A 21,059-nucleotide genomic window follows, 5' to 3' on the forward strand; every position below is an offset into this window, starting at 1 on the left:
TAAATCATTTCATGAGCAAGGTGGACATCATTTCAAATTTTATAGATGGCTCAGGGAAACACAAACAAATTATTTCTGCAATAATGCATGAGGGCGTAAGTGCAAAGAAATGTAGTTATATTTCAGTGCCTGTTAATTAATAAATTATAATGTAATTAAGAAAATCGTCATAGATAAAAGCTAAACATTTGTAATTTAGTAGAGCATTTATTGATTAAAGTTACATAAAATATAATTATTACTTCATTTAGACCATTTAAACACATGCATTTCTATCAATAAATGTTTACAAACTATCCGTTGTGCCCGGAATCGAAAGGATATATATTAAACCATGTTTACCTTAAATAAAGCTGATTTATGGAATTAATAAAGTAGATATTGTAAAATTTCGCAGAAAACTTTGCTTTGGATTTATTTTTTTTAGAAATTATTATATTTATTAATTATTTCATTTTATACAGACACTAGTTGAAAATTACACTTTTCTAGGTTTGTATTAATATTTAACTTAATACTTTAATTTGAGCTTTTGTCAATATGATAGCAACTCGTTGAAAAAAGTTAATTTTTTCCCATGCACGCGTAACGTGCTCATGCAGGTTATATTTTATTTTCATTTTGAGAGAAATAAATTGTTCAAAAATATGGATAAAATATTTTTAAAAAAATCTTTAAAAAAGAAATTTAATTTACAGGATAAAGCATTGGTATCATTAAAAAAGATAATTTTTGGGCTTTAATTTGATGTACAAAGCAATTTTGTGCTGTAATATTTTTGGAAAGTATTGCGGAAAAGAGCCAAAATTTAGCTTAATTTTTAATTATTTAAAATTCTTTTTAAAAATTCATTAAAAAAATCTCTCTAAGGTGCACATTTCCGATCTCCAAAGGTATATATGTGCCAAATTTGGTAGCTGTAGGTTAAACAGTCTGGATTATAGAGCATCAACACAAAAGACCACACAGACACACACACGCTTGCGCACACACACATACAGCTTTATTATAAACTAGCCGCCTAACCGCGACCAGCCGGTTCGCCAGTCTTAATGTTCGTTAAAATTTTAATAATTAAATATTTTATGCAATTCCTACTTTAACAGCTTCTTCATCAAAATATTTTAAAACTTCAAATTTTGATTGTCATATAATTCACTTATAATACAGGGTGTTTATAAAGTCCCGGACCCATTTTGATGCTTAATAACTCGTAAAATAATAAAGATATAAACAAACTTATGGCATTTATTGATGGAATAACTCATATATTTTCCTTTTCAGGTTTGAATATTTTTACTTTTGTAAATATCGTCTGCACGTGTGATTATTTTCAGATAATTTCATTTTCCAGTCTAAATATCTGTACTTTCCTAAATATTGTCTGCTTATTAATTGCATTTTTCTCTCTTTTGTTTTTGGCAACTATTGCAATGTTATGTTTACTTTTGATGTGTTTGTTCTATGTAGTACTTTTGTATGTGATGTTTTATTCGAGTGGATATTAAGGAGAATGCGTACACCACAAGAGAAAGGACAGATTTTATGGTGGTTCATAGAAATGAAATCGATAGTGCAAGCACAGAGAAATTTCAAAAGAATTTACCAAAAAGATCCTCCATCCAAAAACAGCATCTTGCGGTGGAAAAAGAATTTTCTAGAAATTAGAAGTATCGAAGATAAGAAACGTTCCAGACGTCCTTGCACAAGTGATTTTGATGTTGAGCGTGTCAGAGAGACATTTTTACACAATCCTAGAATATCTGTGAGATCAGCGGCAACAGAATTGGATATGCCAATTTCGACGGTGTACTAGGTTATTAAGAAAAAATTAAGACTGCATGCATACAAAGTTCAAATTGTTCAAGTTTTGGAACCGAACGATAGGCCTAGGAGGATGGCCTTTGCAACAGATATGCTAAGGAGGATAGAAGATGCTGCTGATTTTCTGAAGAGCATAATGTTCTCCGATGAAGCATCCTTTCATGTTTCTGGCATTGTTAATCGCCATAATGTGCGCAAATGGCTCTGTGGATGCCGACATGCTTGTCGCTACCTGGCGTGAAATTGACTATCGACTTGATATTCTCCGTGCGAAGAAGGGGGCACAGGTGGAAGTTCATTGACAAGGGTCATGAAACTTTTTGAGTCTATTTAACCATTTATGTTATTAATTTTAATCTATCTTTATTATTTTATGAGTTATTAAACATCAAAATGGGTCCGGGACTTTATAAACACCCTGTATTATAAAGGCTTTCAGTCATAACGTAATATGTATCTCTCTTATTTTCTGTTAGCTCCGGTAGAATTTATGCCTTGAATTAAAGTGAAAAGGATTAATTTGCAATTAATATAATAATACTTTTTACTGAAACAAAGCATTTTTTTATAATATGATTACTGAAAACAGAATCACTGAGCGTTTAAACTTTATGGGCACTAAAGAATATCTTTCTTAATTTTTGTAATATTTCAAGAATTTGTCAACAAAATTTTCTCAGATTCATCATGACCAGATCGATTCATTAACAATGTTCAATTTTAAATGCACCAAACACTAAGAAAATAAAACGAATCGTTTAAAATAATCGGTCGAAAACAGGTTAAAAAAAACTACTTAAAAAACGATGTACTTAAAACTATAAGAATGTACAAAAAATATATAACTAACATAAATACAATTCAATTACAAAAGCATACAACTAACCTAAAAATAATTTAAATAGAATCCGCATCCGTTGATAATAATTGTCAACAATCAGAACACAATGCGCATGCGTGAATTTTCAACGGCACGGTAACGCAAATGCGTGAATTTTTCGTCGCCAGTTGGAGTAATGCTATGCGGATTAGAAATTTTTAATTTCCTTTATTCTGTGTTATTTTAATTCAAAAGTACTTCAGAATGAATCTGAAAGATCGATTAATTAACAATGTTTAATTTTAAGTGCATAAAACATTAAGAAAATAAACAGAATCGTTTGAAATAATCGACCGAAAAATGTTAACCCTAGCCTCCTTTGAGTGGAAAAAAAAATACTGAAGCTTTACTCATTTGGAGTTGGGGAAAATAAAAAGGTTTTTGGCGAGAAAGTTAGCTTTTAATTAATAATTAAAATTCTAATTAAAAATTCACAAAAAAGTGACCCCAGGTGCACATTCCCGACCTCCAAGGTATGCAGGTATCAAATTTGGTAGCTGTAGGTCAAATGGTCTTTTCTGTAGAGCACCAACACACACACATTGAGCTTTATATATAAGTATGGATATAGATGGATAGATCGATGAAAATAAGAGATTTTGTCGCATTACGAACAACTTTATACAGAACGACATGGACGTGGAAAATGTTTGAAACATAATAAAAATTTTTGCTTTTCTATTTCTTGTCTGCCATTATTGTTTTTTTTTCCTTTCTCTAACGATACTTGCATCCTTTTCCATGGCTTTTCCATCGCTCCAATGTTATTTATATATTTTAATGTAGAAATTGCATTTCTGTAAAGAAATAAAGTATTGTTATTTAAAATTTTCGAAATTTTTTCTCATTTCAGACATTATCGAAATTTTATGTAACTGTAATTGTGAGAGCTTGTCGGTTACATTATACGCCATCTTTTAGCACATTCTTTAAAATATCTGCATCCAAAATTCCTTTTCACTTCCTTGAATGATATTGTTGCTGGGGATTTTTATATAGGCAGTGCATTTAATCGTAATTTAATTCACGGATTCTTCGCATTCGTGACCTTATCTTCTATTGTTCTTTCTTTTTTCCCGTTATTTTTCTTACCAATTTAAAAATGCAAAGCGCATTACACACAAAACCGAAATAAAATGTCATATATTCATTAAAGACACGAAGAAAATATTGCTTATAAATTAAATCCGCAGTGTTTTCTCTCCAAAAATTTTTCATGAGATATATGAGTAATTTAATTTTGCTTCTACCCTTACTTATTAATCAAATCATCGATATGAAGATCCCTCTTTAAACAGGTATTGTATGGGGTCATGTACATGTTCAGTCATCAGCAAAAATGGCGGGAAACCTCTATAACTTTTTACTATCGCAGCTTCACAAAATTTGTATCGATGGATTATTCAAGAAAACAGGTTTATTTAGAACTAGCCGCCTTTGGCGACCAGCCGGTTCGCCAATCTTAATGCTCGATAAATTTGAATAATTAAATATTTTATGTAATTCCTACTTTAATATCTTCTTCATCAAATATTTTAAAGCTTTAAATTTTGAGAGTCATGTAATTCACTCTAAATAATACAAAGTCCTTCAGCCATAACATAATATGTATCTCTCTAATTTTCTGTTAGTTTCGGTAGAATTTATGCTTAAAATTAAAATGGAAATGACTAAACTGCAATTAATATAATAATATTTTTTACTGAAACAAAGCATTTTTTTAATAATATGATTACTGATAATAGAGTCACTGAGCGTTTAAACTTTATGGGCACTAAAGAATATCTTTCTTAAGTTATGTAATATCTCAAGAATTTGTCAACAAAATTTTCTCAGATTCATCATGAACAGATCGATTCATTAACAATGTTTAATTTTAAATGCATCGAACTTCAAGAAAATAAAATGAATCGTTTAAAATAATCGGTCGAAAACAGGTTTAAAAAAAACTACTTAAAAAACGATGTACATAAAACTATAAGCATATACAAAAAAATATATGACTAACATGAATACAATTTAATTACAAAAGCATGAAACTAACCTAAAAATAATTTAAATCATCCGTTGATAACGGTTGTCATGGCAACAATCAGAACACAGTGCGCATGCGTGAATTTTCTTCGCCAGTTACGTTAACGCAAATGCGTGAATTTTTCTACGCCAGTTGGGGTAACGCTATGCAGATTATACATTTTTAATTTCCTTTATTCTGTGTTATTTTAATTCATAAGTACTTCAGAATGAATCTCAAAGATAGATTAATTAACAATGTTTAATTTTAAATGCATCAAACATTAAGAAAATAAACAGAATCGTTTGAAATAATCCGCCGAAAAATATTAACCCTAGCCTCATTACTGTTGGGAGAAAAAAAACTGTAACCTTACTCATTTGGCGGTGGAGAAAATGGAATATTTTTTTGGCGGAAAAGTTGGCGGTGGGGAAAATGGAAGATTTTTTTGGCGGGAAAGTTTGTTTTTAATTAATAATTAAAATTCTAATTAAAAATTCGAAAAAAGGAACCCCAGGTGCACATTCCCGACCTCCAAGGTATACATGTACCAAATTTGGTAGCTGTAGGTCAAACGGTCTGGCCTGTAGAGCGCCAACACACACACACACACACACACACATTGAGCTTTATTATAAGTATAGATATAGATGAAAACTGATTTAGAATGAAACTGAACATAGTTAATTAATTAGTTTTTCGGAATTTTGCCATTTCGAAAATCGGAATTTTTGTCCTCTCTGTGAAAATGGAAATTTAAAAATGGAACGAGTTCGCATGTGGTCTGTACCCTAAAAATATTTATATTGCATCAAGTTTTGACTAAATCAAAATAAGGAAAGTTATTATTTTTGTCTATCCGAACAAGTGCATGAGAACACGATAGCGAAATAAAGGCTAGATGCATAAAATTTGGTATAAGAGTTTATAAACAGAATTAAAGATCTGTATCAAAATTTGGATTAATTCTATCATATAGTTGACTGCCTATTATTCTGACGATTCAATCGAGGTTGCTCAGAGATATAAGCTAAATATGTAAAATTTGGTTCGTAGTTTTGACAATAAAGCAGTAATCATGTGTTGAATTTTCGATTTAATAATTTAATATATAAAACATGTTATTTTATTACTTTAAAGTAATTAAAACATCAATTGCCACTTTGAATATTTTCATTAACAGTATTAATCTATCTATGCTTATATAAAGCTCAATGTGTGTGTGTGTGTTGGCGCTCTACAGACCAGACCGCTTGACCTACGGCTACCAAATTTGGTGCATGTATACCTTGGATATCGGGAATGACCTGGGGTCCCTTTTTTGAATTTTTAATTAGAATTTCAATTATTAATTAAAAACTAACTTTCCTGCCAAAAGAATGTTTTTATTTTCCCCACCGCCAAATGAGTAAGGCTTCAGTTTTTTCCCCACGTTAATGAGTCTAGGCTTAAAATTTTTCGGCTTGTTATTTCAAACGATTCTGTTTATTTTCTTAATGTTTGATGCATTTAAAATTAAACATTGTTAATTAATCGATCTTTCAGATTCATTCTGAAGTACTTTTGAATTAAAATAACACAGAATAAAGGAAATTAAAAATTTCTAATCTGCATAGCGTTATCCCAACTGGCGTATAAAAATTCACGCATTTGCGTTACCGTAACTGGCGTTGAAAATTCACGCATGCGCATTGTGCTCTGATTGTTGACAACTATTATCAACGGATGCGGACTAGATTTAAATTATTTTTATGTTAGTTATATACTTTTGTAATTAAATTGTATTTATGTTAGTTATATATTTTTTGTATATGCTTATAGTTTTAAGTACATAATTTTTTAGTTTTTTAAACCTGTTTTCGACCGATTATTTTAAACGATTCATTTTATTTTCTTAGTGTTTGATGCATTTAAAATTAAACATTGTTAATGAATCGATCTGCTCATGATGAATGTGAGAAAATTTTGTTGACAAATTCTTGAGATATTACATAAATTAAGAAAGATAATTCTTTAGTGCCCATAAAGTTTAAACGCTCAATGACTCTGTTTTCAGTAGTCATATTATAAAAAAATGCTTTGCTTCAGTAAAAAATTATTATTATATTAATTGCAGATTAATCCTTTCCACTTTAATTTAAAGCATAAATTCTACGGGAGCTAACAAAAAATTAGAGAGATACATATTACGTTATGACTGAAGGCCTTTATAATATTATGAGTTAATTATACGACTTTCAAAATTTGAGGTTTTAAAATATTTTGATGAAGAATCTATTAAAGTAGGAATTGAGTAAAATATTTAATTATTAAAATTTAAGCGAACATTAAGATTGGCGAACTGGTCATCAAAGGCGGCTAGTCGGTAATAAAGCAATGAGAGCAATCACAGTGAAAAAAGAATATATAAAGGGATCAAGGAACCATTAATTTGAATATGAGGTTTGCGATATTGCAGCTTTCCATTTGAATCCTATGACGAAACCATAGATCAAAGCATGATAATAGAGTTAGTTGGATTACATCGAATATGAGCTACGAATGTGTCATTCGATTTTTTTACTTTCTCGTATATGTAGTATAGAGAAAGTATAGTAAGCGTCAAAAAATTCGAACTCGAGATGTTGACGAATCCTCGCGTTTTAAACCTCCCTGAGTTCGAAAAACACATTTTTGGAAAATCGTCTGTCCGTCTGTGACAAAGATAACACAAAACCGATTTGAGCTAGACGGATGAAATTTGGTATATGATATTTACACTATACTTGCAGATTTCTATCAAATTTTGAGCAAAATCTGTACAGAAGAATTTTGTCTGTCCGCCTGCTAGAATGTAAGTTAACAGGATAATTACTAAACGAAGAGAGCTTGATACATAAGATTCGGTACACAAACATCTACATTGTAGACATTTGTGAAATGCTTTCGCTAAATACAATAATGAGTTAATGGTTAGTCGGTCTGTACCTTCACAAGTATGAAAACGCAATAGATTAAAAATGGAATGACTTAAATGCATAAAAATTGTTGAGACAATCGTAGCTCTGTGGTAAATTTTGGTGTCATTCGGTAGCGGAAAAAAAAAAAAAAAAAAAAAAAACGTATTTAAAACGCAAATTTTTTCCCCGGATACTATTAATCACATATCTTGGATTAATCGCCAAAAAACTCGTCAAGTCTCACACGATGGATTCAATAACAGTGTTAAATTCACGCCAAAAGTTAATATTTCATAACTGTTCTACGCTAATGCCATGCCAAGCATTCTCTGGCATGACAAGTTTATTAGAGAGTATGCGAGAAATCTTGGGTGGGACCATTCAGTCTGGTTTAAGTATGCCTATTGTCAGAAGGTTATGTAATTTTTGTCTCCTTTTTCAATTTTATTTTTATTTCATGCAATAAAGTTATGTAATACGAACAAGTAATTTATTATCTAATTTGAATGGGAATTACATTTGTGCTGGGCTTGATTATGGTATTCACGCAAAATCAAGTTGCCTTGAAAGAATAAAGGATAGTTAATTTGCAATACAAAATGAGAGATTCAATTAGAGTTGATGACTGAATCAGCCTCAGGAAAGATAAAAACTGATACACCTGAAAGAAAAGAAGACTACATTCGCGTCAGAAAAAAAGGAAAATCACCACAAAACCGGTTATTCAATATCGGCTTTAATGGCCACCACTCCTGGTACCTGCATACCAAATTTCTGGAATAAGGCTCTCTACAATTGTGATTCAATTCAAATCGCAGGCTCTTATTGCTTCGACAGAAAAGATAAATTATAATTACATTATTCTTTATGGTAATTGATAGATCGATATTTAACTGAGATGTAACGATTTAATTTATTTCAGCTACACATCATAATTTATATATTTCAGGGAAAACATGAAATCCTTTTTTAAAGCACAGAGAAGATATTAATCGAATGGCTTAACCCTTTAAAGGGCTATTTTTTTTTCTTGTCATATTATGTTAAAATATTTTTAGGCCTAAAATGAGAATAAGAAAAGGGATTCATTTAGCTTATTCGATAAATTTAATTTGATTAATTAATTAATTTGGTTAATTAATAATTAAGTAACAAATAAAGACACATCATTTTGTCTGAGATAAAGAACTGAAGCATCTAAGTTTCTGACTTATTAAAAAAAAATTCTCAGAACTGATGCCAACCTACATAATTTCATACAAAGATTGATAAATTTGGTGGGAAGCATACTTTCCACGGCCCTAGAAAGGGTTAAATAAATATGAGACAGCCTTCGTTTTTAATTCCTCGATGAAAAATGCTTTTCAATGTGAAAAATAGAAAATTATAAAAAATCATAAATATGCATTATTTGCACATCTAGCCTTTGATGAATAAATCTTAGAAAAAAATTAAAAAGATTCGTTAAAATTCGCAATCAAGTAATATAAATATTCTTTTTTTCTAAAGAAATTCTTATTAATGTTCTTCATCTTTTATATCAATTGATTAAATATACTTATTTTTAATAAAGAAGGAAATACCATTGTATATAAAAATCATTTGTTCGGAAAATTACCAAATGGAGCGATTTTATTACAGTAATTAAAACTCGTGTATCACGACGAGTAGATTAATAGAAACAATTAGAAATAATATAGAAATAATAATAGATCGATAGAAAACAATTAGAAATAATATATAGTCTTTCAACAAATAGGTATGTGAAGGCGTTTGCAATCGACAGTGGGTATTTTGCACCTTTTTTCGACATATTTCAAAATATTTTCAGATACCAAGTAATTCTTAGGATTCCGATTTTTTAGGATCCCAGCTTTATTGTCATATAAAATTTTTAATAAATTGTAATTCGCTTTTCCTTTTATCACAGCTGTATTTAAAAATTTATAAAAAAATATTTTTTTTTTAATTTAAAAATCTATTTTATCTATTTGTGTAGTAAAATTATGTTCTTTAAAAGAATAAAAAAAATGCGAAATATATTATAGTTTTCAAGATATCGCCAAAATATTTTATGATCTATTTAACATTGGAAACGTCATTTTTGCAAAACTTTGCAACTCTTGAAAACTTTATCAGAAGCTTACAAAAAAAATTTGGGGATTATTTTCATGACGAACAATCGATTAAGCGACAAAACTGGTATGCGTAATGGAAGAATTGCGAGAGTTTTAATTCATTAATTAACTATTTTAATTAGCCCAATTAATTAATGCGTCTATTTAAATCAACTTGTCTTCGTGTGTCATTTCCATTGGCAACAATCTTATGAAGATGCAATAATAAACAGCAAAGTTACAGAAGTGTCCCGTTATTTTTGTTAACGACTGTACTAAAGATAGTTTTAGTGAAATAAAAATTCAGACAATGAACACTTATATTATTTTGAATGATAAGTCTCTTAATATCACTTAGGCAGGTTAAGGATAAAGACAACATGTTGAAACTTATCACACAGAGAGAAAGGCTTATAAAGTTGACACTGAGAAAAGCTTTGATGACGTTTATTAAGCAATAGCGTTTATTTATAAATGGCTTATTTTCTCCTGAAAACGTCTGTATGTTTTAAAGACAAAAACTTGAGAAATACTTAACATATTGGAGATATTTGTAACACTTTGTAGAGCATATATTAGGGAAAGTTTTAGTATATTAAAGTCATGTCAAAATAAAAAAGGAGTTTTATAATTGCGATTTTAATTATTTTTTTACTACGATTCGCGCATTCGTAAAACAGCAGTATAGGTACTTTGTACTTATCCGAGCATATGCGAAATAGCAAGAGGTGTGGTATGCATTTCCGATACATTTATTTGCTTACGTCTGATTTTAAACAGCAATTCAAAACTCATTATGTTATATTTACACTCCAAATTTAAATATTTTATATAAAATTTTAAAAAAATCTTAAAATGATTCACATATTCTATTCTATTCTCTATTCATATTTTTTATCCGTTCGAGTAATAAATATTTTCATAACATTGTCTGATAGATAATATTAGAATTTGTAATTTTTTCTGTAATTCTCAATAGTTTCTTCTAAAAGTAGCTGCACCAATTACAAAAATTGAAATCAGTTTTGATTTGATATGAAGCTGTTGAGTAATATTTTTTTATCCATCCAATTCTTTAAGATTATTGTTGAAAGCTAAAGTATACAAGTTTTATATTTAATATCTGAGTAGTTTACGAGACGTATAAAAAATGAAATTACAATATCGCGAAATTTAAAAGATAGGTGAACTAGATATTTACGTTTTTAACAGCGCCATAATATCATGGGACTGATCTCCATTAGAAAGGTTCATGTGCACAAAAAACAGAGCATATATGCAAAAAATAATTAACACGGTTTTAATGACTGATAATTTGGTGGAATCATGAACATGAAGCTATATCTTTACATTTTAGAGAAAATTAAATGTAACTAATAACCCTGGCAAACCAGCTGGTCGTCAAAGGCGATTATTTAAATATACAAGCCATTTTTCGTGGATAGCTGATTCTTTTATGTGATTATATTTTCAAATGTAATCACGCAAAAATGATTCTTTATACTATCTTAAAATTAAAAAAATAATCTTTAATGATATCTGTTTAATTGTTGGGCAATTTTTTCTAAATTTTATCAATTTTTAAAATGATTTAAAGAATATTCTAAAACAATACTTTTCATTGTTATGGTTATTAGATTTATGATCATCCGCCTTGCAATGATATCAAATACGTTTTTAGTGTGCGCTTTACTAATGCCATAGTTGACAGTAAAGTTTTAAAAATAATCTCATAATATACGAATTAAATTTAAAACATTATTATTCAATGAGTTCTGAACTAGAAGATTGCATCTCCTTAATTTTTTCGTTTATTTAACGAAGAAGAAAATATTTTTCATCGAAAGAATCACTTATCAAATTGAATTTAATTAATAATATTTTATCTTCAAATTTTTATAATCTGTCCCTTTAAAATAATTTACCTTAAATCTCTTTACTATTTCATTATTTTTTTTTTACCGTAGGTTTGTTTTCAAAGGCCATAGCCCAGAGCGGAAGTCCGATTGGAGAATGGGCTGTACAACGGCGACCGCGCATGTACGTGGAAAGGCTTGCCAAGAAATTAAAATGTCCAGATGTGAATGACAGTGCAACGATTCTTCAGTGTTTGCGAAAAATTGACCCAGAGCAAATCATAGATAAAAGCGAAGATGCCGTAAGTGTTAGATTCTATTTAATCCTTTTTGTTACATTATGTTTGAAATTCTCGAGATATATTTCCATTGAAAAAAATTCACCCTGTAACTTTTCAATTTAGACAAATAAATTCCAAGTACATCCAGCTTAACGGAAATATTGCAATGTTTTTACATTGAGCTTCAGTCTTCTTCATTTTATAATGACCTTAGAGTATGTTTTTAAACTTTTCTCCGTAAACCTTTCGGAGCCTCGGTGGCCTGATGGTAAAGTCTCGACTTCGGGACCGGAGTGTTCCAACTTCGAGGCCCGATTCCACTGAAAAAAACGCCGTGTAAGCGCGTCTAGGGTACATTAATTGTCCATCGGGACAAAACGTCCTACCGTTGACGCCTTATAAGTCTCATCGGCGATCATTTCTGTTCTTACAGCAACGAATTTCCAAATCTAAAATGGATTCAATCAAAGGAAGTCAAGTTGTATTTGCTCTCCCAAAAGCATCCCAGACATGCAGCATGAGATTAAAACCCGAATTTAAAATCCATATTCTTTTTCTCAGAAATTTGTCGATCAGTTAACTCCAATGTGTGCAAGCACTATTCTTTATAAGGATGAAATCAGGGCTAACTTCTACCTTTCGATAAAAAAGACATCAAACACATTTTTAATGACTGTTTAGAAATAGTTTGAAAAGAACTTTCATTTTATGTGGTATTATTCAGATGAAATTTTTCTTTAAATATTAAAGAGCTAAAATGAGTCTCGTATTACAAGTTTGCTATGTTAATAAGAAATTGAGAGGCAGAATTATTGAAAATGTTTTATTATAATTCTTAACCCTATTGCAAAAAGTAGTCCACCTGGGAAAGAATTTTTTTTGTGTGGTGGCGGGAAAATTTTCTTGTGATCGTCGGGACTGCTTCACTTTCATTTCATCATTTCACTGGAACAAAATGATGAACCATTCCCAGTATGGGAAAAATCATTTTGTGTCAGGACGTTTCACCGTTTCCATCAAAAATTCATCGTCGGGACGACGTTTACTTTCATTTCATTAGAAATTCTTTTTCGTTGGGAGCCAATGTGGTGGCGGAAACTTTTCTTGTGATGGTTGGGACGACGTCACTTTCATTTCCTCACAAATTCTTTTCCGTTGGGGCCCCACATTGGGCGCCAATGTAGTGGTATGTAGATTATTATGATCCATGCAGGAAGCAAAAGGACTAATATTTTTAGAAACATTTCTTTTAATAATCACATTCACACACTAAACAAGCACAAACACAAAGACAAGACATTGACGCGCGCGGCTTCACAGTTCAGCATCACATCTCATTCTAATTACAATCGCAATGCACTATGGGATGACATATGGGATGGCCTAATCAGGTATCGCCATCTAGTATTCAAAAGAGAAGATAAGAGTAATGCAACTGCTACATTTGTAAATTTTCAGCTACATCTAATGAAGATTATTTAATACTAGTCAAAGATTGTTTAACGGTTTCCCCCCATTAAGTGATAGATGTATAGAGGGCTAACTAATAAAAAGAAATCAAAACATGAAAGCACAGATATAAGAAAGCACAAATGTCAAATATGGATGTGCAGCTTTTTATGAGATGATACGTTATAGGTCTGAAAACACGAATTAGCAAAGAAGCCAGTTTATTTTCACAAACTTTTATAATAAGATGTCATTGCTAAGCTTAGTTATGGATGTCATATTAGATTTTAAACTGCTTTTGCCACTTGAAAAAGATGATAAAATATTAAATATGTTATTATAATATATATTTAATAAATATATGTAAATATAAAATTATTCTTTAAAATGAATACTAAAATTTAGTTTTGATACGAAAGAAAATTTTACTGACAATTTTTGTTATAAAATCTTTAAAATCTATACAAATAGTCTTCTTAATTATTTTTCCTTTGCATGTCATAACAAATGGGAGCACAATAGTTTTCTTACTAAAAATACAAACAATCATACCTTATGAGTTAAAATTTTTATATCTTTTTTTATTATGCATACGAATTTCATCATATATTTTATACAATCAAGCGGTAATAATGGAAAGCTATTTTCCCCTTTGGACTCAAATCTCCTTGGAAATATGTTATACTACAAATAAGAATGTATATTACGCTAAAACAGAAACCATAATGACGTTTATTATTCCTCGCATCCTTTCATAGCTCATAAAGAATATTACTTAGCTGTTTATTCCTTTGTGACGTCACATTCTTTCGGGAAATGTATTATGATTCTAAAGAAAAGAAAACATTTATGTGGCCATAAACCGAGAAAATATTGTGATTTATGGTAGCTGAAAGAAAGTGGCAATGTCTGAGGCAAATTTGGAACAAACACATGCAAATAAAACAAGGGGTAGCAAGGAATTTTTATTATTTTAAACAATACATTTATGATTTTCATCTTAAATTTTGTTATATTCATACAGTTTTGAAAAACTGAATTAATTATTATATATCTATACGAACCAAATATATAATTTTCAAAAACTTCCTCTGTAAGCAAAATTAAAGTTTCTTTTGAAGCAATTTCTTTTCTCTATATAGTTTTAAATCATTTATGTATAAAAATTAAATGAGCTGTAACAAAAGATGCATATTTACTGCAATATATTTATTTTTTAAATAATTTATGAAAAAAATTTGAAATTAATTTTTATTTTTATTTTAACAAATTAATCTCCTCATTATCTTATCAACGAACGGCATCATTTATTTTATCAATTTTGAGACATTAGTTAGTATGGCAGTTTCTCACAAATTACCTCTGCAGGTTTCTAAATATGTTTCAAGACCTTTCTTTTATTTCATTCAAATTAATCGTAAGCCTTTGAAAAGATTGATAAGATGGAATTGGAACAATGGGGATTATTCATTTCTATTGATTTAGAAAAGGGTAGACAAAATTCATAGAAGCATTAATTGATTCGATCAGAAGCAATACGATAATCAAGAAACAAAAATTGAGAAGATTAATGGTTTTATTGAATTAATAATTATTAGTTGCTACAACTAATAATTGCTAACTCTTTGGAGTTAAGTTGGTTAATTGATTATATAGTAAATTTGCTTTCATTTAGTTCTTTATTATTTTTAGCTGATGAAAAATAAACGAATTCGAAACTGAAAAGTCATTTTGTGATTACCCATATATGATTAATTTTTGCGACAATTGAAATGTTATTTGCACCAGTCTATTAACACATTGACTGCCGCACTGCATTTGTTACAATGTAATTTACATGGGCCCGCCGGACACCGGCGATCCCACGGCAGTTAAGGTGTTAAAGAAAATAACTATTTTTTCGCCTTCTAAAGTAAAAAAAAAAAAAAACTTTTAAATAAGGTTTCATTTTTGCTAGAGGTGGGAATTCGATATATGTGATCCCTTTTTAAAAGATGACTATTGTTGTTAGGTTTAAAATTTTTTAACTACTATTTATTTCTGTAATAGCAAATCATAAAAAAATTTCGTATTAAGTGAGCTATCGGTAAAGCCAGGTGTATATATTCACCGAAGGATTTAGCAGCAAAAAAAAGATTATTTTGTGTATAATGTTTTCATCGAAATCCTTTCATTATTTTATTCTCGAAGAAATTATTTTTAAGCGTGACGTGGCCTTCCTTCCAGAAGACTCTGGAGGATTCTCTGATGCTCCAGTTTGCTCCGGTGGCGGACGGCGAATTCCTGCTCAAGTACCCCACGACCATGCTGCAACAGGAAGGCTCGCTGAGTCCTGTACCCGTCATGGTGGGCGTGACAAGGGATGAGCTCGAAGTATGGATGACAAAGTGTTAGTAGAAAACCTTTTAGATTTAGAAAATCTTACTCTCCTTCGTTCTGAGTGTCTTCGCCTCAAACAATGCTGGGGCTACTTTAAACGAGGACCGCTCTTCCTAAATTTCAGTTACTGCTATGAGATAAAATAGATCTAAATTTTAATAAACTGTTTCTGTATTTTTGTAACTTTGTTTTGTAAACTTATTGATCTGCCTCTTTTGTTTTATGAGATAGGAAATATACAAAGATAAAATATTGTGATCATCAAACAATTCGAAATCGAGATTTTGATGAATCCAAATTTCCCTGGTCAAAAAGCACATTATTGAGATTTAATCTGTCTTCCTATGAATTCGATAGCTCAAAAACGCTTTGAATTATTTGGATGAAATATATTGTAAGTGAATTTTATATCGAATTTGCAGATTTCTATCCAATTTTGAATGAAATTCACTCACGGAAAGTCTTATTCTCTGGTTGTCCTGTTATTAGTGGGCACGATACTAAAACACTTGAAAAACTATATTGATAAAATTTAGTACACAGTTGTAGCATCTTAAATATAAAGCCATATCAAATTTTGAACAAAATCCGTATGGAGACTGACTGTCTGTCGGTCTTTTATCTTCGCATGCATGCAAACGCGATAACTCAAAAATGCATGCATGCAAACTTAATGTATAATCTTGTGTCTACAATTGTAATTATGAGTCAAATTTTGGTCTTAACCGGTGGGAGAAAAAGTGTCAAATATAAGTCTAATATTTCATGATCCTTGTGTAATAACCACATGCCAGCAATTAATCGCCAAAACAATTACCAGAGACAGCCAAAACAATTGCCAAGCACGGTGCGGGATTGTGGTAAAAATTTGAGCATTCGTACTGTTCACGACCTTGCCCAAAGCCCACGATTTTATGCAGGGAGAGGGGATAGCATTTTTTTAGAGAACATGCGAACACGTTTCGAATTGACCATCCCCGTTGGTTTTATTTCTCACTCAGGCGCAGATTACCTAGAGGACATAAGGTTTTACTCGAGTAGGATGGTAAACCTTTCTGTGGATAGAAACAGCACCTATCTAGGATGGAAAGAAAAAAGTTTGTACATATATAGAAGCAGAAATGATAAAAAACATAATGGAAAATAAATAATATTTACATAAAACTCATAATATAGAAACGATAAATAAATAATTGTACATGTGTAAGTAAATAAAAATGATAAAATGTGTAAATTCATGAATGGCATATACGTGTAGAAGTATAAATACCTGTAATAAATAAAATTTAGGTACATATGCAAGATTTTTATTAACCTCATCGAATAGTAAAGAAAGACAACAATGCACAAGAATTAAAAAAAAATCTGCAAGAATATAGTCAAGTGTCTGCAAAAGAAAAAAAAATCTAAGTATGTAATAATACAATTTTGATAAGAGAAAAAGAAAATGGTTTCTATAATCTAGTTTAGAAAAGACTAGAAAATCGTGTCTGCAATCAAATAAAAAACAAACAAACAACGAAGGTTGTCTATATCACATGAAAAATGAAAGTCAGATGGAGATACAATGACTGAAATAGAATTTTGTATGGAATCAAAGTTCAGACTCGTTCAGACTCGTCAATGTTGTAAAAGATACTTCTGAATGGCTGCAATATATTATCTGTCCAAACCAATGGAAGTCTCCTGCTTTCTGATTAATACATTAAATGAATACATTTTGTGCTGAACTTCATATAATAAAGAGAAACGAATATGCATTTTGGATATTTTACCATTCTCCAATCAGTTCCCAAACTTAAGGTTTTAATGTCAAGACCCCATATTAAACATTTATCAAGCTTATTGACTTTGGGAGTTACTGTACTCACAGAAGCAAGGGCAGTCTGAGATATATGATAAAAAGAATTAGAGATAAGTCTATAATTTTAGAATAATAAAGAGAAACGAATATGCATTTTGGATATTTTACCATTCTCCAATCAGTTCCCAAACTTAAGGTTTTAATGTCAAGACCCCATATTAAACATTTATCATGCTTATTGACTTTGGGAGTTACTGTACTCACAGAAGCAAGGGCAGTCTGAGATATATGATAAAAAAAATTAGAGATAAGTCTATAATTTTAGAATAATAAAGAGAAACGAATATGCATTTTGGATATTTTACCATTCTCCAATCAGTTCCCAAACTTAAGGTTTTAATGTCAAGACCCCATATTAAACATTTATCATGCTTATTGACTTTGGGAGTTACTGTACTCACAGAAGCAAGGGCAGTCTGAGATATATGATAAAAAAAATTAGAGATATGTCTATAATTTTAGAATAAAAGTTATATACTGAAATTTGCTCATCTAACCTGTTGCCTGTTATTACTTTCACATATGAATAAATAGACACATTTGTAAACAGTCTGTATGCGACACTTCTGGTCCAAAATTTGATACAGATTTAATATTTCAGCAGTAAAAATTACTTGCCAGAATTATTTATTTAGCTAATTGCGTTTTTGAGTTATCGTGCATTTATATATACTCACTAACATATAAATATAGTTTCTTTTTAAACATTCCAGTCAAAATTAGCTGGAAATATATATTTTTGATTTCATGACAGCATACTAAATTTCATCCATCTACCTTAAAACATCTCTGAACTATCAAATTCGCATTTTTTGACTCTCTCATATGCGCAGTATAGAGAAAGTGTCGAGTCTAATGTGCCTGTACCCATTTGAGTAGCGCCAAGCATTATGGCGAGCGTGTGTGGTTGCTGATGCTGATGCACCAAGTGAATCTGACGGCTTTGTGTTGCTGCGTCAAATGAGTCTGACGACTTTGGTTTGCTATGGGTAGATGGCGCCACAACAGCTTTACGAAGGTTGAAGGTTCATGGTCCGGGTCACCAATGTAGCGGATTGGAATGAGCGAGTAGAACCTGGGACCTTGTGGTTCCCAGCCAAGTAACAAGACAAAAGCAATTGCTCGTGTAGCGTAGCTGTTATCTGACTTATAAGCTTTCATTACAATATCATCAAAAAATTCAGACTCGAGACTTTACTAATCTTCACGTTTTAGATCGCCATGAGTTCGAAAAACACATTTTTGAAAAAAATGACTCTCTGTCTTTGACAAAGATAACTCAAAAACTATTGTAGCCAGATGGATAAATTTTGGTATACAGTCTTTGCATCAAATTTGTGGATTTCTATCAAATTTTGTGTAAAATCTGATCAGAGAAAGTCCGGTTGTTAGAATATAAATTAACATGATAATTACAAAACAAAGAGAGCTAGATAGATAAAATTATATACACAGATTTAAAATCTATAGTTAAAGACATATTTCAAATTTTGTGCCAAGTTCAACTACGGGTTGACTGTCTGTGGGTCTGTACGTTCAGAAATAAGAAAGTGCGATAATTCAAAAACTCAATGATTTTAATATATCAAAATTTGTATCTAATTTTGTGACTACAAGTGCAGATTTGTGTCAAATTTTTGTTACAATCGATTGAGGAAAACGTATCTAAAACACAAATTTGATTTTTGGATACTATTAACACATGCTAGGGCTAATCGCCAAATAAATTACCAAGAATGACATGATAGATCTAATGAAAATGTTAAATTCAAGCTAAAAGTTAATATTTTGGAAATATTGTTCCCCAATGCTATGTAGCATTTCTCTGACATGATAAAGTTCATTAGGGAGTAAGCGAGAATGTTTTGTGGTGACCACTGTCGGTGGTTTACAATCAGGAAGATCCTTGAAAAGGGCATGCAGATTTTTCAAAATATCAAAGCTGGATACTTTGAGGGTTACAACTTTTTTTTTTTTGCAAGGTGGAAGTAAAAGTTACAGTTAACTTTTATAAAACAAAAATTCATAAATTCAGTGTAAGACATTGGATTTTTTTTCTCATTTTAACAAAATAAAATTTCGCATTTTAATAGAAATAAGCTTTGATTATCATTTTAAAAAAAATCTATTGGAATTGTCTACTATTAACAAGCCATTTTCACAAAAGCATATGATCCATTATTTCGGCGTTTGATTTATTAATCTGGTTCTCAATAAACGAAAGACACCGCTTCCAAAATAAGTTTATTTTGTTCTGTTCTGTTAAAGTTTTAGGCGAACAAAAAGATATAAAGAATGATTTAATATTTAGAGGTATAAAGAAAAACATTTTAGGGCTTCACGGATGAAGACGGAAGTATTTTCTTTGTTGAATATTAAAGTAAAACAAAAACTAGAAGGGATAGTTTTGCCTAAACTTTCTTGCATACTCTTTAATAAAAGTGTTTCCCCCCTTTCCCCCGAAGAAAATTGGTGATCTTGGACAAGGCCATAAACACCACGAGCTCTCCGATTTTAACTTTCAAAGTCTTGTCCATGAGAGCTTTGTGCTTCGTAGTTTAATAGACAAAAATACATATGTGTTTAGGATGATTTTTTTATTCTTCAGACTGAGACCAAAACTTGGCACAGAAATACAATTTTTTTAAAAAAATCGTATACTTATTATTATATTATAGCATTTACTTGCATGCAATTGCACAGATCGACAGAAAGTCAACACGTTGCCGGATTTGAATCAAAGATTAATAAAATTGTAGATCTTAACATTGTATGCCAAATTTCATTTACATAAATTTTTGCGTAAATTTTATTCATTCATTTGTGTTTCATTTATGTAAGTTATACGCATGCGAAAGTACAAACAGACAGAGGATCAGCTCCATGACATATGTGTTCAAATTTGATATAAATTTAAACTTTTAATGCTGATCTGTGAACTATCTATCTAACTTTTTACATTTTGTAGTTATTGTGTCCGCTCGTATTGGAATAACCACACTTCCAATAAACGGATTTCGTAGAAAATTTTATAGAAATCTGAAAACTGATGTAAAGATCACATTATAAATTTTATCTGTCTAACTCAAAGCGTTTTTAGAGTTATCGTGCTTAGACAAATTCGAAGAATGCGTTTTTCGGACTCAGAAAGATAAATCCAAAACTGGCGATTCTTTAAAAGATCGAATTCGAATTTTTTGACGATTGCAGTACTTTCTCTTTGTATATTTTGTATATGAAAAAATAAAATATCAAGAGAAACAATGTAGATAGAGGAAGAAAAGAGAAAAGAAGATCGTCAGTTTGTAATTTTCCCAATATTTAAGGTTGGGCTGTTGTCACAGCAGCTTCTAGAAGGCCATTCCTCCACCCAGATTTTCTTAGATAAGTGGTCTTTTACGTTGTGTACAGATATTATCATGTGAGAACATGATGTTGTTTTGGTTAGGGGTTTTT

At 30.5% G+C, this 21,059-nt stretch overlaps 1 protein-coding gene across 8 annotated transcripts in view; it reads left to right on the forward strand.

Annotated features, from left to right (window-relative positions):
* The window catches only part of LOC129976143 (neuroligin-1-like), a 66,820-nt gene that overhangs the window by 26,460 nt on the left and 19,301 nt on the right, over window positions 1-21,059 (forward strand). For 5 of the 8 annotated variants that reach the window (XM_056089554.1, XM_056089559.1, XM_056089556.1 and 2 more), the window contains exons 5-6: window positions 11,742-11,932; window positions 15,551-15,749. In XM_056089554.1, the coding sequence (XP_055945529.1) occupies window positions 11,742-11,932; window positions 15,551-15,749 (390 nt within the window). The remainder of the gene's footprint in view (window positions 1-11,741; window positions 11,933-15,550; window positions 15,750-21,059) is intronic. The other 3 variants (XM_056089555.1, XM_056089557.1, XM_056089558.1) reach the window with 3 other exon arrangements.

This window comes from Argiope bruennichi, chromosome 7 (assembly GCF_947563725.1).
Source record: "Argiope bruennichi chromosome 7, qqArgBrue1.1, whole genome shotgun sequence".
In the NCBI taxonomy this organism is placed as follows: Eukaryota; Metazoa; Arthropoda; class Arachnida; order Araneae; family Araneidae; genus Argiope; species Argiope bruennichi.